We start from the raw sequence: 27,149 nt of genomic DNA on the forward strand, positions 1-27,149 counted from the left end.
CCCATCACACTCTGCCTTTAGCTGGGGCTGGAAAATTCCCCCCCAACTGTTGTCAGGACGAGGGGAGAGAATCCGAGGGAATATTGAAAGAAGAACAACTATGGAGAGGCGTGCTCAAGACGCCTGACAGTTTGACACAAGATGCACAGACACAAAGTGAAAAGGGACTATCGCTTAGCTTATGCTCAGTTTGATGTAAACTGGATTTTTTTTAAAAAGAACTGAGATTTCTGAAGCAAGGAACCGTATTACTTTTGATGCTGCAGGTTAACATACAGCCAGCAGATTTTATTCATTGGGTTAATTTAACAAAAAATAATTCACAGTAAAGACGGTTTGGTGTCCTCAAAGAACTCGTTTATACATGTACGTGGAATGTTACATTGAATGTACTTCTGCAGTACAGAAAGGGTCAACTAAAGATTGGTACAGTTGCACCTGAAGGCAGATGGAGCCCCCCCACCACCATACTGGGGGAGAAATACACATGCACAGACCTTACCCATCTCTCCTGGGGGGCAAGGGCATTCCCCTTGTTAGCCAATCACACAGCAGCATTGGCAGCAGCAGCCTGGACTGCCGCACCCTTTTATCTTAAAAGAAACTACCATTCTGGTGAGTAAGGGGAGCCGTGCAGGCCAAAATAATGAGGTGACTTTTGCTACGCCCTTTCACTTTAATTGCGTCATACGTTGACCAACCGAAAGGGGAAAAAATAACTTTCCATATATTTTTTTTTTAAACCAAGTATGTGGCTCCTTTAAGCCATTTTACATGGAGAGGAGTGCCCTTGTGAGACTGAAGAGAAATAAAAGTGCAGGTGTGAGCCCCAAAGTTCACACGCACCAGGGGGGCACAAGTGAATTCCAAAGGGTTTTCTCTCTGGAGTAGGAAGCAGGTTCCTACCTGCCGCCTCGCAGATAGCGGCCACGAATCTAATCAAGGAGCTTCTGATGTCAACGCTCCAACAATGGACAGGCTCACTGAACTTCCAGCCTTGAAAATCATCTTTAGTGTGGAGGACGACAGGATAGTTCGAGTTGTATGGTTTGGGTTAGGTTCATGCAGGAGTTTGAGACACCGACTGATAGACTGAGAGCTCCACATCCTTAATAATATAAAGGGCATTTACAAAATACAGCATACGATCGTAGCATCTCATTAGAACGGGTTTACGCCAACCAATATCATTTAATATATATTTTAAAAATTTACATCTGCGTCAGTCGCACTTCAGCTTCCTGACCTCCAATTGACCCGAGGACCTGCTAAGAGCAATCCGTCTCGAATTGACCCAGGAAGGCACAACAATTCCACCGTGGGCCCTTAAAGGGACACACCACATTACACACAGCCGCACGTTTAGCAGCAGAATAATACATTGTGCAGTGCACGGAATAGTGCGGCTGTGCTTATAAAACAGTGCATCATCTGCCCTACTGTGAGCAACACCGTGGGACGTTGGCTAGCTTTTATATCTCCCATTACTGCGAGATAGGACGGGTATAACATACCTCGACCAATATTGGCCAGGGAACAGAGAACAACATTCTCCCCTGACCGCCACTTTTTAAAACAAAAATAGGATTTTCTTTTTTGTAACTGAATATTGACAGCTATGAAAGGGGTACTGGAAACACAAAGCAATTACTGATTGTATACATTCTCCTTGTCTCGATTCAAAGTTCTTTCATTCAAATTATCCAGGGGGGGGGGGGGGGGGTTTAAAACTCTAAATTCTCGCTTCACTGCTACTTATGTTGCTTAATTCAAATGAAGATTGGATAATTCATTTTGTTTTATTACTTAATACTGGAGTGTAGGGAAAAAAATCCATTTCACTGTGGCTATGCAGCCTTTTGACAACACTATTAAGCATCTGTGTAAAATTTAGATAAAACTCAATCTAGCCAGGCAGCGGAGGAGGGGAGGTACTGGTCCCACAGCGCCAGTAATCTCAAGAACTTTACTGGACTTAACTGTATGCATTCTTAAAGGGACCATACAACAATCTGCAAAATGGCTTCCGTGTAGGAATTAGTTCCTTAGCAACTCGTCCCACGTTCCACTATCAATCCGTGGCACTCACACAGTAAAAGCAGATTTAAATGAGGCATAAACACAGATTTTTGCAGAGCGTGGTTTGAAAGGTCAGCACTTGTAGGATATCATTCAAAGGAATTCAGAAGCTGTGTATTTTTAGACTTAAAATCAAGGAGTGCCGCTTTTCGTCTCTTTGAATGTTGGCTGGCACTGTCCCCATCCTCAAGTGCCTCAGGTTTGGTATGCAGCCTTTTAACCTTTAATAAGATCTGACCGACTAACACATCAGCAGTCCTCTGTAACAAATCGTGAGCACGTGAAGAATGTCAAGTTTGGTATCGATTGGAAAATAAGCTAGGGAGGAGAAAAAAGAACATTTAAATTTAAGGACATTAGGGTCTTTATTAAACACAAGGCCTTTGGTGCAGAACAAGGCTTTAAATCAGTTTGGTTTAATGTAAATGTTAATTGTTGGCTAAATGTAGGAACATTGGGATATTATGGGACCAGAAAAGATGCTGCAACCCAGCTCGCTAGGCCCAAAAACAAATCCCAGTCAATCACCCGACAAATATTTTCCAATTCTCCCTTAAATGTTCGCACAGGGACTGCCTCCCTGGGCAGTCTGTTCTAAATATTCACCACCTTGTGGAAAGTAACTAAATCTACATGCTTTGTTCTCCTTCACTCCTCTGAGCTTCCACCCGTGTCCCCCGTTTCTAGAGTTTGTGACACACACACACATTATTTGGGTTCAATTTATTGATTCTCTTAATCTCTCCCCTGAGCCTTCTCTTCGCCAGAGTAAATAATCCCAGACTTTTCACCCAGTCATCAGTTTGGTTGCCTTTCTCTGCAATGCATCCAATGCCTGGGTATGCTTGGTGTAATTATACCCACTCCTCCAAATGTGGCTATGCCAGTGCCTTGTACAGACTCGTTATCCCCCGCCTGGGATGTGTCCTCTGTGCCTCTGGCTATACACCCAAAGATCCAGTTCGCGTTCCTTATTGCTGTCGCACACCGAGTGAGCTCCCAATCACAATCCCTCTCCTGGGTTGTGCCCAGGGTCATTTCATTTATAGTCCCCCAGTTTGTTTTTCCTTCCCCTCCCTAATCTCATTACTGTACATTTATCCACATTAAATGACATTTGCCACACACCAACCAAATTTCCCACATCCCTTTGTGTTTGTATGTAGCCCTCTGCAAACTTGGACAGCATTAGTTATGGTCCCAATTCCAAATCAGTGGGACCGACCCGATGGCTGAAAGTGGCCTTTTCTAAGGCCATACATTTCTATGGCCATACATTTCTATCTGCACGGTAAACAGCAATGGCCCCGAAACTGGTCGCCGCGAGGGAGCCCTTCGCACAATCACCATTTAAAATGGTTGGTTATCCACAGTGCTCCAGTGAGCAGGAGACCAGAGGTCCAGCCTCGGACTAGTGGGTTGATATCCAGCAGGATACTCGCGTGGTGTAGGGGTGGATTGCAGACTCCTCCCCTCACATCTATCCGATCCAAGTCAGGCTAAGTACCGATCCACAGAGAAAGAGACTTTGAAAAAGAAACCGACCTAGAACACGATCTGCTGGATATAAAGCAATGGAAGAAATTGGTTGGCTCATATGGCACTAGAAAGACTTGCATTTCTATAGCGGTTTGCGCGACCTCAGGATGTCTCAAAACACTTTACAGGCAATTAAGTACTTTTAAAGTGTCGTCACTGCTATAATGTAGGGAACGTGGCAGTCAATTTGCGCACAGCAAGCTCCCACAAACAGCAATGTGATAATGACCAGATAATTTTTTTAAATGTTGGTCCAGGAATAAATATTGGCCAGGGTACAGGGATAACTCCCCTACTCTTCTGGGAAGTAGTGCCATAGGATCGTTTACGTCCACCTGCGGGGGAAGACGGGGGGGGGGGTCCTCGGTTTAACGTCTCATCCGAAAGACGACACCTCCAACAGTGCAGCACTCCCTCAGTGGGAGCGGCAGCCTAGAGTATGTGCTCAAGGCTCTGGCGTGGGACTTGAAGCCACAACTGTCTAACTCAAAAGCAGGGAAGAGAAAGACAGAGCTAACCACAGTAAGAAGACAAGGGACTTTTCACTGAAGGGGAGCAGGGCCCATATCAGCGAGTTGAGGTGCTGGGTAATCTGCCTTCTTTTGCTTTGCGCCTTGTTTAATTATGGAACCTAGTCAGTAACATTGTCACACAACAGAAACCGGACTCATGTCGGAGAAAGTCAACTTTGCGAGAGTGGTTCAAAGGGTGAGAGCCTTTATTTCAAAGAAAGGTTTTGCAGTGTTTGCGAGCCGCTGAACTCAACGTTGCAATTTGCGTCAAAACAACAATTTAGCGACACAACTGATGCATTGCAATGGAAATGGTGCAGAGGTGTTTGTGCGCTTTCATGCCTGGATACGATTGGAAGGCAAAGTGTGGGTGGGTAGAGGGAGGGAAAGAGAAACAGGAGAAGGATTACAACCAACACAGAATAACAAGGCAGAACAGTCAGAAAGAAGCAACTCTGCTATGAACCAGTTTCCATTTGTTCACATAACACATCAATTCTTGTTGGTTGGTTTATAAGCATTCTGCAGATGCCCGTCCTGCATTATTACAGGCTTGTCGTCAATTTACGTCTCCCCCAATACAGTAGCTTGCAGACAGTCACATAGTGACAGCTGGCATTAAAACACATACTTTGAAGCAACTCATTTCAGGAACATTTGAAAAGGAGGGGCGACTTCCAGTAAGGCCACATCCAGCCCCCGAAACCCAACACCCTCTCCTCTTGGCCCCTGCAGCCTGCAGGTTTTTACGCTGAGTTTACTGTAATATATGGTGTATAAATCGCACGTTGGTGCATTTTCGTTTTGTTCTCTACATATAAGCAACTGGTACAATGTGGAAGATTGTTAAAAAAAAAACGATGTTAGCAATTTATACACTTGCTTTACAGCTGCTTCTGGTGCAAAGCTCCTTGGATTTAAGTCAGGCAATCTGGCATGGTACAATATTCTACAGAGTTCTACGTTACAGCGTAGTTCTACGCTTGCTGCCCCAAGTAGCGCAATTTTTTGCATTAAAAAGTCCCAGAGGCGATGAGAATGCAGTGTTCTGAGCGACGCGTCAACTTTCTCTACACAGCCACTAAAAATAAAACACTTCCGCAGACTCCTGGCCCCGCCCCAGTTAGAAACTGGTGCAGCTGTTGTGTGACCAGGAAGCAACGTTTCTAGATACCTCAGATCAGCCACCAAGTTTTTTGAGTCATGATGTACAACAAACGCGATTCAGAAAAGGAAAACAGGGGTTTCAACGGCTGTGCAATGTCGGGGGTATCTGGGGATTCATTTTGGATGTCGTGCAGTGCAAAAACAAAGTGGCTTCAAGTTAATGCAGAAGGAATTTCAAACTGTGTTGCGGCACAATGAGGCTCGTGAACTTGCAGACTCAATTACTTGCCGTCACATCTTTTTTTTTTTGGTCATCTCCTTAAAGACTTCCAGGCTACAAAAAGGTTTTTTTTTTGCATCTCACAATGACTTTCACTGCAGCATGAAGAAAGGTTGTAATATTATTTCCCCCCTTAAGGGGGCAGCAGTGGGAAACATTCCATTATATACAGAACCATTTGCACTAATCTGGTCACAAGGCCACTTACAAAGTGCAATAGTGACAGAAAACCATATTACACAAATTTCCTTTTTTCTTTTACATCATCATTTGTTTAAAAGGGCAATACAACAACATTCATTAATCACGGGAAGTGTGTTCTTGGACCTTTGTGAATGCCCAGTGCTGGAGAATAGAACATTTTGCACTTTTGAGCACCAGGTATTCGTATCAAGCACTCCCAAATTAGGTCCAACAGAGATTTAAATACAGGATCAAAATTCCTCAACTGAATCCCAACAAGATACTTTAATTCCAGCCTCAGAACTGCACCAGTGTGACATTTTCCAATTTTCCCACATAAGCCAATGGCCTTCAAATGAGACTAGGCCTTAGGCTCCACCCTGTCCTTTTTTTGGCCAGCCAGGTTTATTTTTCACCCAGCTGTCGTCATCCTCCCCCTCCTTCCCCAACTTGTAAACCAGACAGCAAAAGTCTGCTCTTCATCTGATTTTCAAGGCTATGTGGCTCCTTGGCTATATTTAGCTGCACTCAATTCACACATTTCCCCTCACAAACATGGCACCTGTTCAGCTTCAAACACGATCATGTGTTCACACAAGCAATTTAAAAAAAGATTATCCTAGTTATATTCACTACGCTTAAGACAGAGCCCCACTCTCAGCTGTTTCTAATATTTCCTGACAGTGGGGCCGTTCTTGCTGGTGATCAGCAAGTGACTTCTGGACATGTCAAGTTTAAAAAAAAGACACGTTTTGATACTTAATTCACCAAAATCACAAATATTGAAATAAATAAACTTGCTACCCACGCATCAGTCTGGTTTTCCAAAGTGCTTTTCAAAAAAGTTGACAATCACTGGTGGGTTGGACACCACACATGTGGTTAACTTCAGGGCACCTCCCTCAAGAGTCAGTAATTTAAAATAATAATTAAACAGGATCATGTGTGACTCTGTTTACACTGAACATTTCTTCTGAAGTATACGCCACATTTGGGAGGGGTTGGATAAAACATCCAGGATTTTTTTTTTTTTTTTTATATAAATGATAGACAGCAAAACTGGCCATTAGCCCTGCCCCTTATCCAGTTCTGGAATCATCAGAAGATGACAGCCCTTTCAAGCATGCAGTACAATCCTTTCTGGGCAGGTTTGTGCTGTGTGTTTGCACCCATTAGAATTGGGCTAAAATTAGTCAAACTAATGTCACATACAGCCCTTAAAGCCGGCAGAGAGGAGATAAACACCATCAATCCCGTAGTGAAGGGTCTGTGCGTTTAACCCCTCTACACCACCCAATGTCTCAAACTGTCCTGGCATCAGGAGGCGGATCTCTCTGTAAAGGGGTGCATCACAGGTGACTCAGTGGCAGCACATGAGCACCTCAAAGCCCAGTGTTGCAGGCTGATGAACCCTGGTATCTCAGACTGCTCTCATACACCATGCAACTGCCCAGAGAGCAGTCTGGGGAAGGTGCGCGAGTCGGGAGGAGAGGAAGTCCATATTTTATTAAATGAAACGGTATCTTTTTTAAAAAGATAGCTAGGGCAGAGCGCGAAGCAACATACTGCATTTAAAAAAATGAAAACCTTTAAATAGCTGTTTAAAATGAATATGGAACATATTGAATCATAATGCAGATTAATTCTAATCTTTGCTATAAATTAGTAGGTCATTAGGGCAATAGCTTGTTCCGGGGTAACAAGGTGGGGAGAAAGGGCCATTTTATTACTTGTGACGGCAACGTTAGTCCGTATTTCTGTATAGACAGGTCACTTTAAAAATGTATGCCCGGGCACACTCGCTGATCATTCGCACAAAAAAACAAAAACCATTAAAATCCAATTTTTAAAAAGGTTGCCAACCCCCAATTCTGATGAGAAAGCACAAAATGGCCACCTTGGAAACCAACTGCTTTGAAATAGGGTTGTGTGAGGGTAAAAATAATTGAGAAATTACATTTACAAGATATCAACGGGCCAATCTCCTGAAATAAAAGACATTTCACAGAAGAAAGCAAGTCAGACACAGACAGAAGCACTGCCCAGCAGACAGATTGAAGCAACTGCATTGCCCACTTTAAAACCGGAAAAATCAAGATAAATTACTTTTTTTTTAATAAATGGTGCGTTTCTGGTTCTACCCCAGGCTGAATTTAAAAACAATGTTAGTCTCAGATCACTCTTGCTCTGCAGTGATTTTTTTAAAATATAAAAGTGACCACTTACTAAACCAAACTTAACACGTTGTTCTGTCGCCTCACACTTCTATCAAATTTGTGTTTCACAGGCATCAAAGTCGGACGAGATTAAAGAGTTTACATTTGTTTCTGTATCCAGGATAGTGCAAAGTGTGTGAGAAGCAATCTCAAGAGTTCTGGGGGTGAGGGATTTCTAGTGCCCATGTTAATTTCCAGTTTGGTGGACCCGCCTGAAGCATAGCCAGTTTTTGGAGCTGAACATCAATTTAGTACACACACACTATCCTGGGTTAGAACCAGTTATACAAAGGCTTCCCAAAAGCCATTGGCAAAGTTTCACATGAAAGGCAGCTACTTAAACTTAGTGATGGTGATTAAGATAAAACCGAGGAATGGGTAAGCAATTGGTTTTAAGGGTAGGACGCAGCCAGTACTCGTTAAGGAAGTGACGTCAGGGTTGGAGGTAGGGGTGGAGAGTGCTGAATCCAGTGCCCCGGGGACCAGTGTTGGGATCCCCGCTCCTAATTCACAACAACAACCTGGATTCCGGAATTCAGTGCAAACTGGTCAAATCCGTAGACGACACCCAACTGGGGTGGGAGCAGTTGAATTTGAAAAGGCACCAAGGACCTACAAATGGGTGTGATAAAATATGAATGGGTGGATAAGTGGCAAATGAAATTCAAGACTGATAAGTGTGAAGTAATGCAGAGAGAGGAATCATACCCCGTGAATAGTGTTGAAATAGCTACGGGTGAAGTTGAAAGCGATCGAGTGGTTTGAGGAGACTCAGTGCTCAACACATGCAGCCACTGCAAAGCAGCCGTCAATAATGTAACGAGTAAAAACAGAAAATGCTGGAGACACTCAGCAGGTCAGGCAGCATCTGTGGAGAGAGAAACAGAGTTAACGTTTCAGGTTGATGACCCTTCGTCAGAACTGAATGCTGAACCAGAGAGACAAGAGTCAGAGAAAGTGGTGACCAAATTGTACAGGCCTCTGGTCAGTCCACATCTGTGTCTTGTTTCAGTCACCGAGAAACCAGGGAGATATTCATGTGCTGGAGGCGGTGTAGAGGAGAGCCACAAGGCTGAGGACAGAGCTATGAGCAAAGACCGGAGAACCGTGGGCTTTTCATCCTTGAAATGAAGTGACGAAGAGGAGAGAGCTCCTAGAAATGCAAATGGTAAATCCAGAGCATTACTTCAATTTTTTTGCTTCTGTGAGGATAGCATCAAACCCCGGCTTATTTTAAAGGTGTGACTTGTCGGACTGCAGCGAGCTCAGCTCCCTCAGCTGCAACCTTCACGTTCCTTACCGAATGGTTAGAGATTACATTTCTGAAATGTTGGTATTACTTTGCCTCTGGTTACTCACCAGCCTAATTTTAAAAAAATATATATAAATAGTCTTGTTTTGGGGGATGGGGGGAAGAGCAGGGTGTGGTAAACCACTGTTGTTCACTTCACTGTTGTTCACTCTTGCCCATTGTTGTACCTGTCTGTGCATACCTCAGCTGGCTCCACCCATATGCCCTGGTATAAAGGCGGCTGCTCTGCAGTTCCCCAGGCATTCAGGACCGGTCGACCACTAGAGGCATGCCTTCGTTCTTTAGCTAATAAAAGCCTGTTTGTTACTCTTAACTTCCAGTCTTTCTCAGTAATTGATAGCGCATCACAGGGAAAGGCTGATTCATGTTCAGACAGCCCAGGCCCAGGAGAGAGAGAAGTTGTACAGAACAGTTAAAACATTACAGCTAATATGCAAAATAGGAATGCTACAGATATCAAGGAGTTATTTGTAAATATCATCACCAATGTATGCAGTCCAGGGTCAGGTGGTAAAGTATTTTCTACTTCAAGAGAAAAGATTTGGGGGCAACTTTCTTCTTTTTTTCCTTGGGTGAGCAACCTACTCAAGGCTTCCCACTGTTACCATGGCAACCTGGGTACGGAGAGGCACAAGTGTGCAGGGTAGGGAGGATTCTCTCTCCCTCATCCCCACACAGATTTCCCCCTCCCTGTGGAAAACGGGCCTCTTCCAGCGAACCTCCCGTACCCCTCAGGCATTTTATCGCAGTGCTCAAACTCTCAGCCACCAAATCCACGCACAATCTTCTGCCTTTTCTTAAAACACACACACCTACAAGAGGGTGAGTAAATGAACACTTCCTTCTCCGGTTTTATCATGAGGCCGATTGGATTTTACTTTTATATGGGTAAGGACGACGGCTGTCTCCGATAGACGGAGAAGGGGCTGCAGGAACAGGCTCTCCTACATAAGGTGCTGTTTTGACAAACAGCCAGGCCCAATAATCATCGCCCACATTCACAAATGCGCGCGTTGCACAAGGCAACAACTTGAACCCCGAGTGGTTGACAAGGCCACCTGAACCCAAAAGTGGATTGTAACCTGTTACACACAGGCTTAGATTCGACATACTGCAAAGATACTGGTTACAGAATTTTCACAGTTTGAGGAATGCGCAAATGATTATTTCTTTCCAATAGGAAGTGACAGAAAAAAAAAGTGATAAAGCACGTGATATGAACATCGTCAGCAACGCCCCCCCAGCCCCACTCAGTGAGAATAGGTTTAAAGTACTTTGTATATTGTGATTTAGACTTTTCACTAAAGCAGACCCGTAAGGAGGAATGCGGCACTTATGCGGATATGTATCTAGGTTCTGTGCAACTAAAAGCCTAAACCCAATTCAAAGGGGGCACTATCTCTATGAAAAAGGTTCACAAACAAAGAAACCGTCACCAAATACACACCATGACAAATTATGTCAAAACACATTACGGCACTTATACAACATTTGATATTAGTGGCTGTTCCCTCCCTCCCACAAAATATTGCCAAATATTTTTCATAAAGACAATGCCCCTTTAATCTGCACGCAGTGTGGAAACAAGGTGATTTGTGTAGGGACCAACCTCTGTAAAGCCTGGAGTGATTGGTGGTGTATTCGACATGAGAATAACCATAGCCAGGATTAATTATGAAAAGCAAACCATTCACTGTTACTACAGGACACACAACTCCAGCTACTTTGGACAACCCCAAATTGGCCCCATATTTAGAGCTGCCAGTTTTTGCCTTGCAAGATTTCCCCTTTGGGGAAACATCTACTCAAATTACTCAATCTGCCTCGGAGCCGAGAACAATGCAGCCTCTATCTGAAGCCACCAGCTACACAGGGTATGCAATACCACAGGAATACTAGAGATTGCGCTGATGGAGTCAGGGTTAAAGGCTTTAAAATACTGACAACACAAAATGGAGTCGGAAAGATTCCCTCCACAGATGTGAACCACTGCTGTATTGTGCATGTGTTTGTGCGGCAAAGGGGCAGTTATAGTTTAAAAAAAATTAAAACATTTAGTTTTTTTTTTAAAAACAAAAGACTAAAATGTTAACATTGGTTTTGCCCCAAAAACTAAAGATTGAGCTGTTGCGGTCTAAAATTATTTCCAACCTCCAACTCCTTTGTCAAGTAGGTCCATAGCCAGAAAGATGTGATTTTTTTCCCCCTCAGATCATATAAATCTTTCGCCTTTTTTGTTTAGCCCTAACTTCAGTCTTCAGCTACAAGATTTTTTAAAAAATTTTTGCGTTTTACTACAAAAACATCCTAAATAAATAGACATTTAAATCAGCAAAAAGCTACAGGCAATTGTGCAAACTAGCTGCAGAAATGCATTACATAGTTACTGGGTTGGCTGCAGGGGCTTCCTCTGGGGACCTCTGACCTTCAGACTGGGAAGACACATTCTCCACAGTCAGCTCAGGCACACAAAGGTCACCATCAGAGGCCCTGGGGCAGCCATCTTGAAGCTTTGAATGCAACTGGAACTCCTGCTTAGGATTTTCAGTGCACACATTAGTACCATCATTTACTGAAGAATCGCCATCTTCGATTGAGGGAAATTGTACATCACAATATTGAGAGGTCCCTGTGTTTTCAGAAAAGTGCTGTGTGACAGGCACGTAAGGTGCCAAGGAGCTATTGGTAGCAGCAATTACGTTTTCTACAGTATTTTCCTTTGTGTAATTGGATTCTAATCCTGCTTCCACATAATTGGCCTCCCTATCACTGCAGTTCACATCTACAGCACAGCTCTGGTCTATTTGATAATATAACACTGTGGAGTTGCTTAAATAGGTCTGTTCCTCAGGCATCGAGTTATCCTGAACAGCACTGTCAGCAAAACACAACACGGGGGAAACAGGAGTCACTTCTGCTTGGATCACAACAGGTGTTGCTAGGCCTTCACAGGCCTCATCAGGTCCAGCCACTGCATCTCCTAATATACAGACTTCTAGGCTTTCTACACTGGTATCCATGGTTACACTAGAACTGGTTAAATCATCCTCTTCCTCCTTTTTCCTGTCCATCTCTTCAGCAGACTGTAAGTGCATAACCGCAGTTTCATTCTCCAAGTCATAATTTTCTGCAGTAAATTCCTGGTAGTCTTGTACCTCCGTGTGTCCCTCATTGGAGCAATGGGACACAGCAGGCAACGGCTGCAGGTGATGGTCCTGCTGTTTGTTCTCCAGTTCCAGTTTCATGATAGTGTGCAAGTAATGAGTCCGTACACGGATAGGGTTAAATTCAATCCGTCCAACCGCATTGGCACAGCCATCTTTGGAGCACCCACAGGGGAAGGACATCCTGTCCACCTTAAGGAGAAGAGATTGATGTTAATATAGTCCAGAGGACAATTTTGTGACTTGTTCTATTGGTATACCATCACCCCACAGATAACCTGCCTCAACTTGGCAGGGGGGGGGGGGGGGGGGGGGGACCAGCCCATGGACAACCACAATAATCTGCATTACTCAGCGAGTCAGCCGTGGCTCAGTGGGCAGCACTCTCGCCTCTTAGTCAGAGGGTTGTGGGTTCAAGCCCCACTCCAGACACTTGAGCACAAAAATCTAGGCCGACACTCCAGTGCAGTGCTGTTGCACTGTCGGAGGTGCGGTCTTTCAGATGAGATGTTAAACCAAGGCCCCGTCTGCTCTCTCGGGTGGATGTAAAAGATCCCACGGCACTATTTCGAAGAAGAGCAGTGGAATTCTCCCCGGTGTCCTGGCCAATATTTATCCCTCAACCAACATCACTAAAAACAGATTATCTGGTCATTATCCCATTGCTGTTTGTGGGAGCTTGCTGTGCGCAAATTGGCTGCTGCGTTTCCTACATTGCAACAGTGACTACACTTCAAATAGTACTTAATTGGCTGTAAAGCGCTTTGGGACATCCTGGGGTCGTGAAAGAAATGCAAGTCTTTCTTTTTTCATGGGCATTTGGATAACTTACAATCGGAGATGTTTACCCGCTCACATCCAAAAGTTAGCGGCAGCCAGCACCTCATATGCTGCCTAGCAATATAGTTAAACGTGGAGCAACTGGTCACTCCAATCATCACCACTCCTGAGCACCAGAAGTTGGGGGTTCCAGCAGGGTTCGGAGACATGACATTTAGTCCAGGATGGCATCCTCCAAGCAGGAAACCTCACCCACGACACAAGACGTCTGTACATTACCCTGGGTTCTCCTCAAATCCTATAATGGCTGGGCAGCCAAGTAGATATTTAGATCAATGTTACAGCTAGAAAGGTAGTACCAACTTTGGGCGGCCATGGATACGCTACTGCTGGAGGTCATCCAGCTGCCACCTGCCAGGAGGAGAAGTGTCCCAATGTTTGCTGGCAGCCTCTTGGCCCAACGCAGAGCCCGGATTGACCTGAAGTTTGCTTTTCATCACTCTTTAACTGCGCGTGCAGATCTCATTGCAAAGTTATGCAATTAGCTGCGCTGGGGCTGAGGCAAGCAGCTCCAGTCAAAGGGTCAAGCTTTTGTGGGCACTTAATGTAATGCTCAAGTTGGCCTAATTTCAATCTAGGAAGGAGGGAATGAAGGTATTAGGAGAACACCTATATTTGAAGGGTCAAGGGAGATAGTGTCTTGCCCAAGGACCGGTTTTGAAAATAGTTTGTACAAAGATGATGAGTTGAACATTTCCTACAGCCCCTCTCACCCATTTAGAGTTTATTTTACACAATTAGCTACAAGCAGCAATATTCAGCACATTTATGAGGACACCTATTGACATAAGAAAACTACGAGGCACTTGATCTAAGCGTTAAACAAAGCTTTAATCAACTGTTTTACAACATGGAGGTCTAGTTGTGTCCTTCACTAGTTCCTGTTAAGAATGTCCTGCGCAAGCTGGGCCCGTGCATTTATACTCTCCCTGGACAGCGCCACCCGCAGGCCACTCAGTATTATTTCATGACTGATTCATGTCACCTACACTATTCCTATCACTGGTTTTAATCATTTAAAGAAGTCTGTTTGATGGAGCGCCAATTACAACCCGATGTACTTAATGAAGTAACATTACCTCTAACCATGCAGCCGACAGCTGATTAATCTCAAATCTTAAAAAAAAAATCACCTTTTAAAAACCTCAAGTGCGTTGTTTCTGAAGTCACTTTCCCTGACCGGGTATGAGCTCACCTCAGAAGACATTGCAAGTGCAGCCAACAGCATCTCCACACCCAGTCTCAGGCCAACCCGTGATAACATTCACTACTGACTGAAGGACCATAGCTTGTCCACAGTCCAACAGAGCTGGTGATTCAAATTCATTATCGGCTGCAGTGTGCTATCAGCCATCACATGGGGTTAAAGTTGGGGCACAACAACAACTTGCATTTATATAACACCTTTAACATAGTAAAACATCCCAAAGCGCTTCACAGGAGCGATTATCAAACAAAATTGACACCGAGTCACATAAGGAGATGGTAGGACAGGTGACCAAAAGCTTGGTCAAAGAGGTAGGTTTTAAGGAATGTCTTAAAGGATGAGAGAGGCGGAGAGGTTTAGGGAGGGAATTCCAGAGTTTAGGACCCAGGCAGCTGAAGGCACGGCCACCAATGGGGGAGTGATTAAAATCGGGGATGCGCAAGAGGGCAGAATTGGAGGAGCGCCGAGATCTCAAAGGCTTGTAGGGATGGAGGAGGTTAGAGAGATAGGGAGGGGCGAGGCCATGGAGGGATTTGAAAACAAGGATGAGAATTTTAAAATCGAGGCGTTGCCTGACCGGGAGCCAATGTAGGTCAGCGAGCACAGGGGGTGATGGGTGAACGGGACTTGGTGCGAGTTAGGACACGGGCAGCCGAGTTTTGGATGAGCTCATGTTTATGTAGGGTGGTAGATGCGATGGAAGTATGAACAAGGGCCACTGAACCCCGGTTCATAGCTGGAAGTACTTTGTCTAATTGTACTCCGAGCACCAAGATTGGAACCAGAGCTAGTCAATTTTTACTAGGCACAGCGGGCAGTGGGAATGGACGGTGTTTAGACTGTGGTTACTGACAGCAAAGCCCAGATCTGCCAACAGTGCCACTCTGGTGGCTGTATGGCCTCAATATATAATGAGGGGCTGCTTGGATATTACTTCAGACTACCCATAGTCAGATGTAAAGCCAGAATATATTAATGACCTAGATGAAGGGACCGAGTGTAATGTATCCAAGTTTGCTGATGATACAAAGCTAGGTGGGACAGTAAGCTGTGAGGAGAACACAAAGTCTGCAAAGGGATATATATAGACTAAGTGAGTGGGCAGTAAGGTGGCAGATGGAGTATAATGTAGGGAAATGTGAGGTTATTCACCTTAGTAGGAAGAATAGAAAAACAGAATATTTTTGAAATGGTGAGCAACTTTCAGATGTTGGTGTTCAGAGAGATTTGGGTGTCCTCGTGCAAGAAACACAGAAAGCTAGCATGCAGGTACAGCAAGCAATAAGGAAGGCAAATGGCATGTTGGCCTTTATTGCAAGGGGGTTGGAGTATAAGAGTGAGGAACTCTTGCTCCAATTGTACAGGGCCTTGGTGAGACCACACCTGGAGTACTGGGCACAGTTTTGGTCTCCTTATCTAAGGAAGGATATACTTGCCTTGGAGGCGGTGCAGCGAAGGTTCACTAGATTGATTCCTGGGATGAGAGGGCTGTCCTATGAGGAGAGATTGTGTAGAATGGGCCTGTACTCACTCTCTGGAGTTTAGAAGAATGAGAGGTGATCTCATTGAAACAGACAAGATTCTGAAGGGGATTGACAGGGTAGATGCGGAGAGGTTGTTTCCCCTGGCTGGAGTGTCTAGAACTAGGGGGCATAGTCTCAGGATAAGGGGTCGGCCATTTAATACCGAGATGAGGAGGAATTTCTTCACTCAGAGGGTTGTGAATCTTTGGAATTCTCTGCCCCCAGAGGGCTGTGGATGCTGAGTCTTTGAGTATATTCAAGGCTCTAGGGGAATTAAGGGATATGGAGATCGAGCAGGAAAGTGGAGTTGAGGTCGATGATCAGCCATGATCTTATTGAATGGCGGAGCAGGCTCGAGGGGCCGTATGGCCTACTCCTACTTCTTATATTTTTATGTTCTAATTGAACTCATGTCCCTTTTTGTCTAGTGTTAATGCTGGAGATTTAAAAATGAAGTCTTCAATCTTCAACAGGACAATATAGATGGGTTGGTCAGATGGGCAGAACAGTGGCCAATGGAATTTAACCCTGAAAAGTGTGAGGTGATGCATTTTGGGAGGACTAACAAGGCACGGGAATACACAATGGATGGTCGGAGCCTAGGAAGGAGAGAGGGTCAGAGGGACCTCGGTGTACATGTACATAGATCCCTGAAGGCAGCAGGACAGGTAGATATGGTGGTTAAAAAGGCTTATGGGATACTTGCCTTCATTGCCGAGGCATAGAATATAAAAGCAGGGAGGTTATGATGGAGCTGTACAAAACGCTAGTTAGGCCACAGCTGGAATACTGTGCGCAGTTCTGGTCGCCACACTATAGGAGGGATGTGATTGCATTGGAGAGGGTGCAGAGGAGATTCACCAGGATGTTACCTGGGCTGGAGCGCTTCAGCTATGAAGAGAGACTGGACAGGCTGGGTTTTTTTTCCCCTTGGAGCAGAGAAGGCTGAGGGGGGACCTGATTGAGATGTACAAAATTATGAGGGGCATAGATAGGGTAGATAGAAAGGAACTTTTCCCCTTAGTAGAGGGGTCAATAACCAGGGGGCATAGTTTCAAGGTAAGGGGCAGGAGGTTTAGAGGGGATTTGAGGAAAAACTTTTTCACCCAGAGGGTGGTTGGAATCTGGAACTCACTGCCTGAAAGGGTGGTAGAGGCAGGAACCCTCACAACATTCAAGAAGCATTTAGATGAGCACTTGAAACGCCACAGCATACAAGGCTACGGACCAAGTGCTGGAAAATGGGATTAGAATAGACAGGGCTTGATGGCCGGCGCAGACACGATGGGCCGAAGGGCCTCTTTCTGTGCTGTATAACTCTATAATCTAAGCGAGGCCGAGAGTGGCCTAAACCGCCAGTTTACAATAGTCAATTCTTTTCAACAATTGTTGCTCAGTTAAATTCTTCTGTGGAATTTATTAAACGTTTTATTATATCCCAGGTCTGTGCTAAGCAGATCATAGCCACAATAGCAGTGGTGGAATGCTACAATTGGCTATTGTGTTCCCTGGCCAAGGAGCGGAGGAAAAAATAGCCAGGACTCCTGATCACTATTCAGCGGGCCCTGCTGGAAACCCCAACTGCGCGGGCGTCAGCTGAGATTAGGATCAGGCTCGCTTGGCATGGTGAAAAAGGCTGCCAACACTCGCCGTCTAGACTCTCAGAAGCCAAGTGCGCCAGCTACCCGAGCTACCAGAACTGGAACCCCAGCGAGAGCCAGCGGGGGGTGAAATTGGTCGCCGCTAGCGCCGCAAAAACCGACGGCGAATCGGCAGCCCGCTCTACAGCACGCCAGATTTGCATTTCCATCGAGTTTGGGCCACAGCGTCTTCAGAAGAGGAGAGAATTAGAAATTGTGATTGCTGCAAAGAAAGATTGGGGGAGAATTCCACAGAGGACAAGCGATTCCACCGTGGAAGTATTATTTATGGGGTACACCCCAAATATTAGCACAACCAAAGGGATTTTTGTTCTGCTAATGTTTAGGTGAACACGGGTGTTAAACAATGTGCAGCCACGAAGGCCCCCTTCCAGACAAGGATTTTAAATGTGTGCTGCAGTCTTCAGAATGTATTATTTGGACAATCAGCATCAGCCATATTATATCACACTCTTCTCAACACAAAGGTTTACATAAAACAAAAGCTGAATGGATCTCCTGGAGTTGTATAATAGTCATTTCTATTGGCCATAAACTTTGACCTTACCTGGCATTTGATTCCCGCTTTGCTACAGGGGCACACTTCAGGATCACAGTAAAACCTACAGTCGCACCCGCATTCCTCCCTGGACGAGCGAATGGCTCGCAGCTCATGTTTTTCCTCTGTATCAATCCTGTTGACGCCCGATGCACGTAATAAAGCTCTTCGCCTTTTTGTGGATAGTGGTTGTAAAAAGAAATAGTCATCTACCTCAATACTGTCCACATCAATGTCATCGTCAGAAACGTCATCAATGGTGAGTACATTGGCTTCCTCCGACTCAACTGTACCGTTCTTGGTCAACTGTTGAGAAAGAGAGTGGACTGGTTTACGCTCAGCTATCTGTGGTACAAATACAGAGACCTACATCATTGTACGGGCTGGTGTAAGACCGCCACATCATCCTGCACTGCTGGGGTCGCCAACTCTCACTGGATGAATTCCTGGAGGTTATCACCACATGACCTCCTCCCTGCAACTGCCCCGCCTCACACGCCCGCCATCGGTCGGGCAACATGTCCATTCTCACGGCGTCACGCCGTCCCACGGCCAACTGGAAAGCAAGCAGACTCTTGGCTACCCGATCGGATGATTCTTTGCCGTCAAACAACCTTTTCTTGCCCAACTCTCACATTTTTAGAACTAATAAATCCAAAGTATTGAAAGAATATGATAATGCCCTGGTGATTTTTCTCCTGGGTTGTCCTGGAGATGAATCTTCAATTCCTGGAGACTCCCGGACAATCCTGAAGGGTTGGCAACCCAGTGCACTGCCCAATGCGTTCATACTGCTATGGTGTCCATTATCCAGCAAATTCACTGAACTAATTGCTGCTGGAGATCAGTAACTGTAGTGCTGCAGCACTGGGCTCTTTCTAAGGGAGAGGTGTGGCAATTCTTGGTGTGCCAGCTGTGGCTCAGTGGGTAGCACACTTGCCTGAGTCAGAAGGTTGTGGGCTCAAGTCCCACTCCAGAGAGGGTCGGCACGGAGGGAGCGCCGCCGGAAGGGCGGCACGGAGGTAGCGCCACGCCGCCGGAGGGGCGGCACGGAGGGAGCGCCGCGCTGTCTGGGGTGTTGTCTTTTGGATGAGATGTTAAACCGAGGCCCCGTCTGCTCTCAGGTAGGCATAAAAGATCCCACGGCACTATTTCGAAGAGGAGCAGGGGAGGTGTCCCAGCCAATATTTATCCCTCAATCAACATTAAAAACAGATTATCCGGTCATTATCACATTGCTGTTTGTGGGAGCTTGCTGTTGGCTGCCATGTTTCCCACATCACAAGTGACTCCACTTCAAAAAGTACTTCATTGGCTGTAAAGCGCTTTGAGACATCCGGTGGTCATGAAAGGCGCTACAGGAATGCAAGTCTGTCTTTCTTTTCTTGGGATAGGCCACGAGACAGAGTGGTTGAAGACTCAAACCTCCAGTAAAAACGTGGAGAAGAAAGTGATAGAGACCGAGTCCTCTCTACTGAGGGCGCCATCTGTCGGCAGATATTAGTATTATCGCCTTGGGGTCGAACAATGAATCTATTGGCGAGGGAGGGGCAGGAAGAAGATCTATCTGCCTCGCCTACCATTCTACGGATGCACACACTGCACCCTGACTCGGCAGGCCTCCATCTTTGACTTTGCAACCATTCAGGCCTCCAAAATTCAAAAGCACTTCATCCTAACACAGAGGTCCATCCAGTTCATTCAAGTTTAGGATGGAAAGCAAGAAGGCAGAGGCGAAGTTACAGCGCCTACAAAACAAAAACTCTCCTGCGGGAATATATCCACAGCAACCTGGAAAGCTGGCAAAATCTGACCCAGCCCTCCAAAAAGCTGACAACTCAAGAACAGCCTTGATCACCAGCCTGTGACACAAATCGTGACACTGGGTTGGACCTTAGGCTCCAGGTTTAGCCAACATTCTTCACCAGTATTGGAGGAGAAAAAACACATTAGTACACACCAGGCTGTAGGGGGAATACAAATGTCGAAGACACAACATTTATTTCCCAAGGGATTCTGCAAGAATGCTCTCCTTGGTTTCTGACACAATTTGGTGCATTCTCCAGTATTTTAGGGTCTACAATAAACATTTTTTTTTTATTTTTTATTTTTTTTTAAAAACATTTGCTGAATGTTATTGAAAACTACTTGCTATTTACCATTTTGGAATTAATTGCTTTTCTTTACATCTTAAAACTTCTTTCTCCCAGTGGAAGGAAATCTAAAACCAACTCCAAGACCGCACCCAACCCCCGCCCGTGCGCCACAGTTCAGAGGCACTGTACCCACTCCAGACACACTCCTTCCCAAACACTCCCAGTTTAAGCTGGGCCTCTTATTCTATTTCCCGCCTCCACAACATTCAAACTGGCATTCTTCCCCACCCCTCAATTCAGCTGCCACTCTTTCCTACCCCCTTCCCTCTCAGTTCAAGCTGGCTCTCTTCCTCTCTGTTCACGCCGGCACCTTATGAGACGTCAAACCGAGGCCCCATCCGCCCTCGCGGGTGGACGTAAACGATCCCATGGGACTATTTCGAAGAGGAGTGGGGGAGTTCAACCCTCCGAGGGAATGGAGGGATATGGGGAAGGCTTGTGTCAAGCGGAAACAGTGTGTGTGGGGGGAACCAAGATTTGGTAATCCGAGACGATGCGGATTTGAGAAGTGCTGTTAAGATTTGGAGAACCTTAACGGACGGAGATGATCCTACCAGACACTGGGAGTCTCAGACATGCTTACAAACAGAAGCTGCCAAAATTCATTCGTTCCCAAGGTACTGACAGATAATGGCTCTTCAAACTTTGTAGAAGGATATCAAAGAGCAAGAATCATTTTTTTTTTTTTTTTTTATAAAGGGACACAGAGCATGTAGAAATGGGAAAGTACATGAGAAAGTGAGATTGAGGCATTGTAATGTGACAATGTGCTCAGCTCCTCCAGTTATTACACAAAATGACCCGAGTGATCACCACTGTTCAATCTGCTACGTGCAATTGTAACATTTTGTTCAGTACACATAGCAACACTATTGAAAAGAACAGTCAGGTCTTTAATCAATTATGAAGAGACAAGGCAAAACGAGCAGCAGACTTGCCAAGTTCTCACTGAAAAATATCCAAAAGTCTCCTGTTTGATGCTCGACTCTGGTGCTTGGTATCTGCAGCCTCATTATAGAACTGGATTGCTGCAGTACTCAGTGTCCTAAAATCACTTACATCTTACTGGTGAAATCAACCGTGAATCAGAAACGTGAGTATCTGCCAGAACTCCAGCAACATACAGTTACGTCTCACTCCACCATCCCGGGACCTTTCATTCCCCTCACAGCAAAACTATATATAGGGCAAACACGGTTCGAGAGAAGCCCGTAGCAGTATCTGGGAGCTGGAGGAGCCGAGAGAAGGGCTTTTTCTCTTTTTTTGGGAGGATGTTGCGATTCACCCTGGGCTGAATCTCAGTGAAGTTCATTTCTGGAAAAGATCTGCAGATGGATGCACTTAGGAGGCTAACGGTGACAAGCAATTTTGAAGGACAGTTCATTCAGAGGGACACATGGAAGCTGCAACCCTCCACACAAGCAAATAGTCCGAATCGCGTTTATCCACCCTGTCCCCATATCCCTTTATCCCCCTTTCCTTCAAGCACCTATCCAATCTAAATGTTGATATCATTTTGGACTCAACCACTAACCCTGGAAGTGCATTCCACAGCCTCACAACTCGGTCATAGCGAGTAGCTAGAGGGAGTGGTGCCATTTTGCCCACTTACATAGAAACATAGAAGATAGGAGCAGGAGTAGGCCATTCGGCCCCTCGAGCCTGTTCCGCCATTTCATGAGATCATGGCTGATCATCCAAATTCAGTACCCTGTCCCTGCTTTCTCCCCATATCCCTTGATCCCTTTAGCCTTAAGAAATATATCTAACTCCTTCTTGAATATATTTAATGAATTGGCCTCCACTGCCTTCTGTGGTAGAGAATTTCACAGGTTCACCACTCTGGGTGAAGAAATTCCTCCTCATCTCTGTCCTAAATGGCCTACCCCTTATCCTTAGACTGTGACCCCTGGTTCTGGAACCCCCCGCAATCGGGAACATCCTTCCTGCATCTAGTCTGTCTAGTCCGGTTAGAATTTTATAAGTTTCAATGAGATCCCCTCTCATTCTTCTAAACGCCAGCGAATATAAGCCCAATCGACCCAATCTCTCCTCATACGTCATTCCTGCCATCCCAGGTATCAGTCTGGTGAATCTTCGCTGAACTCCTTCCATGGCAAGAACATCCTTCCTCAGATAAGGCGAACAAAACTGCACACAATACTCAAGGTGTGGTCTCACCAATGCCCTGTACAACTGAAGCATAACCTCCCTACTTTTGTATTCAATTCCCCTCGCAATAAACAATAACATTCTATTAGCTTTCCTAATTACTTACTGTACCTGCATACTAACCTTTTGCGATTCATGCACTAGGACACCCAGATCCCTCTGCATCTCGGAGCTCTGCAATCTCTCACCATTTAGATAATATGCTTCTTTTTTATTCTTCCTGCCAAAATGGACAATTTCAAATTTCCCACATTATACTCCATTTGCCAGATCTTTGCCCACTCACTTAACCTATCTATATCCCTTTGTAGCCTCATGTCCTCTTCACAATTTACTTTCCTACCTATCTTTGTGTCATCAGCAAATTTAGCAACCATACCTTCGGGCCCTTCATCCAAGTAATTTATATAAATTGTAAAAAGTTGAGGCCCCAGAACATTTGGACCCTCGAGCCTGCTCCGCCATTCAATAAGATCATGGCTGATCTTCTACATCAACTCCACTTTCCCGCCCGATCTCCATTTGCATTCAATTTAAACACACCGTTTGAACATCAAATAATGAAGGTAAATGATGCCGAGGCTTCATGCTGCCTGGAGTCACTCAGCTTCAAGACATTGCCAAATATTTGGTGAAGGAACCTTCAGCTTTCTGGGAGAGGGGGGTGCTAGACACCTTTTGATCCAAAGTTATATTTAGGTACAATGTATAGAATTGCCGGTGACCTGTATTTATCTTTCATTCAATTCAAAAGGATAGCAAGTTATTCAGATGGAATTTACATTGGAGGGATCACAGGGAAGAGCGAGAGAGAAATCCCCCCCCCCTCCCCCCACAAACGCCAGCGCCAGCCCCGAGCGGCCAAGACCGTTACCTTCATTTTGCGCACGTTGAGTTTCTCCTCCTTCAGGTGGTCGCGGAGCATTTCCCGATGAAGGTGCTCCTGCTCCTGCGCAAACTCGCACAGCGTGTACCTGCGGATGCAGTTGTGGCGCCTGGCCATGCCCAGGGAGCTGCCACCCTGGCTCGGCACGCTGGTGAAGCCCTGGCGGCGGGTGAAGTAGTAGACGGTGACCTGGTCAAAGCGAACGTTCTTGGCTCTCAGCCGCTTCTGCTTCTTCAGGATTGAAGTTGCTGAAACGGAATTCAAAAGTAGTCAGTCAATCACCGTGCACTGCACTGGGACCAGAACAAGTCGGGACCAGAGCACGTTCCCATTAACAGGAACATTACTTGAAGGCCTGCACAGAGAGTGTTAAGTACTTGCTTACAGAGCACTCATTAGAGTCTAATCTGTATTTTAAAATTCCCTTGTGGGACCTTGCTGTGTGGGAATTGCCTGCCGCGTTTCCTACATTAGGACAGTTACTACACCTCAAAAGGTACTTCATTGGCTGTAAAGTGCTTTGGGACATCCCAAACCTGCGACCTCTACCACCTAGAAGGACAAGGGCAGCAGGCATGTGGGAACACCACCACCTCCAAGTTCCCCTCCAAGTCACACACCATCCTGACTTGGAAACATACCGCCGATCCTTCATCGTCGCTGGGTCAAAATCCTGGAACTCCCTCCCTAACAGCACTGTGGGAGAACCTTCACCACACGGACTGCAGCGGTTCAAGGCGGCGGCTCACCACCACCTTCGAGGGCAATTAGGGATGGGCAATAAACGCTGGCCTTGCCAACGACGCCCACATCCCATGAAAGAATGTTTTTAAAATGAAAGGCGCTACAGAAATGTATTTTTAAGAAGTGTGAGGGTAGGTCACACAGGCCCTCAACAGCAGAGTCAGTAATCCAGGCACGCTTTCAAGGCTATGTGCCATCACTTCTTAAAGTTACGTAGATTTTACTGTGAAGAGAACGCGGGTTACTGATCATTAAAAGTCCACCGCCGTTAAAATTCGCCAAATGATGGAGCGAAAAAACTCTGTCAAATAGCAATCATGAACCCAAAGGTCAGCATCTGCTCAACTCGTTCTTCAGGGTCCATCAATCATTTCAAGCACTAAGGAAGGATTACATCAAAATAAAGTGGCTTGTCCCTTTGTGGAAAAACAGAGTGTCTGACGAAGGGAAATCATCTGTGAAATGTGGTTAAAACTGAACAGAGCCTTTCACCCAGATCAGAAAACTGTGTTTAATGAGAGTACGGTTCCCAACAATCCCACATTCAGGAAACAAACATATGACCCCACCAGTTTAAAGCTAGTTATTCAAATTTCTGGAGGTGATGGGTCAGTTTTTGTAGAACTTGTGGGAAGGCCATAAGCTGCAGAAGTGTCAGACGCCACTTAAGTTACTGGCCAGCTTCAGCTAATTGAAAAAGAAGCCAGTCAGCTCCTTGCAAGCAACTGCTTATCCCTCCCAGCCTTCCATCCAAATGCTGTGTTGCCCGCTCCTGACCCCCAGCAGCTACTCGTCTGTGCGGCAAGGTCGCTGTGAATTCTGTGCGATTAGCTTCCTCTGATTAAAGTTCAAGTGAAGCAACTTGCAGAGCCAGATGACAAACCCCACTCGCTAAAGGGACGGTTAAAACCTCCCCGCAGTCCTGGTGCACACTGCTCCCAACAAGCTTAGCTTTGGGAGAAAGCCTGGGTTGAGGTCCGCAACGGCCGGTAGACTAGGTCACAGTCTAAAGGTAAGGGGTAAGCCATTTAGGACTGAGATGAGGAGGAATTTCTTCACCCAGAGAGTGGTGAACCTGTGGAATTCTCTACCACACAAGGCAGTTGAGGCCAATTCATTAAATATATTCAAGAAGGAGTTAGATATATTTCTTAAGGGTAAAGGGATCAAGGGGTATGGGGAGAAAGCAGGGACAGGGTACTGAATTTGGATGATCAGCCATGATCTCATTGAATGGCGGAGCAGGCTCGAGGGGCCGAATGGCCTACTCCCATCTTCTATGTTTCTATGCTGGACGGGTGGCATCGTTTCAGACGCCTGTGATACACCCCCCGCTTGATGTTCAGTTCTATTGAAGTCAATGGAACAGAGGACCGGGCGGGAAGCGTACCAAGGCAGCAGATACGATATCGCCCGCTTTGCACCAACGCCCAAAGACAAATTTCTACCCAATGCCCATCAAGAAGCCCGAAAATCGGCCCAAGTACAACCCAATAGGATTAGTAGTTACTTGCAGCAGCTCAAAGGTCATCAGCATCCCCTGTTCAGAAAGCATCTCCCTTTTACGCACTCATCAAGGTGAGGAAAATTCAAGCTGGTGAATGGAACACATTGACTTCAAAAACTCAGCGGGTGAAATTCGTTTACGCCAATAGCGCAAAGCCGGCTCACAGCGAATCGGCAGTCAGTTTTACACCGCGCCCAATTTGAAATCAGCGGTGCAAAACAGGCTGCTCATTTACCGTGAGCCTGCTTGACACGGCTGGTGTCGGCTTGAGATACTGGGACTATTTCCTCAGGAACAGAGGTGGTGAAGAGGACATTTAATGGAGGTTTTTAAAATGATGAAGGGTTTTGATCGAGTGAATTGGGAAAAACTATTTCCTCTGGTTGAGGAGTCAGCGACAAGGGGTCATCAATTTAAAATCGTCATTGGGAGAGGTCAGGAGACATTTCTTTATAGAATCAGAAGTTTACGGCACAGAAGGAGGCCATTCGGCCCATCGTGTCTGTGCTGGCCGACAAAGAGCTATCCCTCCCTAATCCCACTTTCCAGCTCTTGGTCCGTAGCCCTGTAGGTTACGGCACTTCAAGTGCCTATCCAAGTACTTTTTAAATGTGATGAGGGTTTCTGCCTCTACCACCCTTTCAGGCAGTGAGTTCCAGACCCCCACCGCCCTCTGGGTGAAAAAAATTCTCCTCAAATCCCCTCTAAACCTTCTACCAATTACTTTAAATCTGTGCCCCCTGGTTATTGACCTCTCTGCTAAGGGAAGATTGTTGGAGAATGGAATGCTTAGTCACATGGAGTAGTTGAGGCAGAGACCATTGCATCTTTTAAAGAAAATTAGATAAATATTTGAAGTAGATGTGGGGCTATGGGGAGAAAGTGTGGCGGGGGTTAGTTTTAGATGGCTCGAGCAAAGAACCGGCATAGACTAGGGATACGCTGAATGGCCTCCTCCAGCACTGTAAACTCCCACCAGCTATCCTTGTGGCCAATTGAGAGCCAGACTAAATGGGTGGGGATAAAGGTCACAGTCAGCTGCCGCCATTAACTCCATGCGAAAAGCAATATTCAGTGGATGGGCCGAAAACTAGGCCGCAGCCTGACCCTTTTACTTCTTAAGGCGAGTTGGCTGTTGAAAGAGCAGCTCAGCAAGGATGAGATGCATGATGTCCCATCAATCGGAAAATAATGAACATTAATTTACATCAATTGGTTTTCTCCCCCACCCCCTCAGCTTATGAAGGCTTAAAGGACCAGGTTTTGACAACACTACAGATGAGAATAAGTACAGCAGATAATATTATGACAATCGAGGGCCTGTTAGTTGGCTTCCGTTAATTCTTTAACACAGCGGTTAGTTACAGGAGAAGAGAAAGTCATTCTGAAGTTTGGTTAGAGTCAGCTGATATCTGTGGCAAGGCCAGCAGTCCCAGCTGCCTTCAAACATGCTGCTGCACTAGAGAGTTAGTGCAATAGTGAAAAGCTGCATTTTGCTTTCAGGCACATCTTCTGCTGTCCTA

At 45.7% G+C, this 27,149-nt stretch overlaps 1 protein-coding gene across 4 annotated transcripts in view; it reads right to left on the bottom strand.

Moving 5' to 3' along the window:
• Positions 1-243: 243 nt before the first annotated feature.
• Positions 244-27,149, bottom strand: part of LOC147097082 (cysteine/serine-rich nuclear protein 2-like) — a 70,480-nt gene continuing 43,574 nt past the window's right edge. For 2 of the 4 annotated variants that reach the window (XM_085972884.1, XM_085972882.1), the window contains 3 exons: positions 23,364-23,623; positions 18,171-18,467; positions 244-12,584 (listed from right to left, as the gene is read on the bottom strand). In XM_085972884.1, the coding sequence (XP_085829010.1) occupies positions 11,604-12,584; positions 18,171-18,467; positions 23,364-23,623 (1,538 nt within the window). In that variant the 3' untranslated portion in view covers positions 244-11,603. The remainder of the gene's footprint in view (positions 12,585-18,170; positions 18,468-23,363; positions 23,624-27,149) is intronic. The other 2 variants (XR_015074480.1, XM_085972885.1) reach the window with 2 other exon arrangements.

This window comes from Somniosus microcephalus, chromosome 33 (assembly GCF_052327205.1).
Source record: "Somniosus microcephalus isolate GS21.2 chromosome 33, FLI_Smic_1.0, whole genome shotgun sequence".
NCBI lineage: Eukaryota > Metazoa > Chordata > Chondrichthyes > Squaliformes > Somniosidae > Somniosus > Somniosus microcephalus.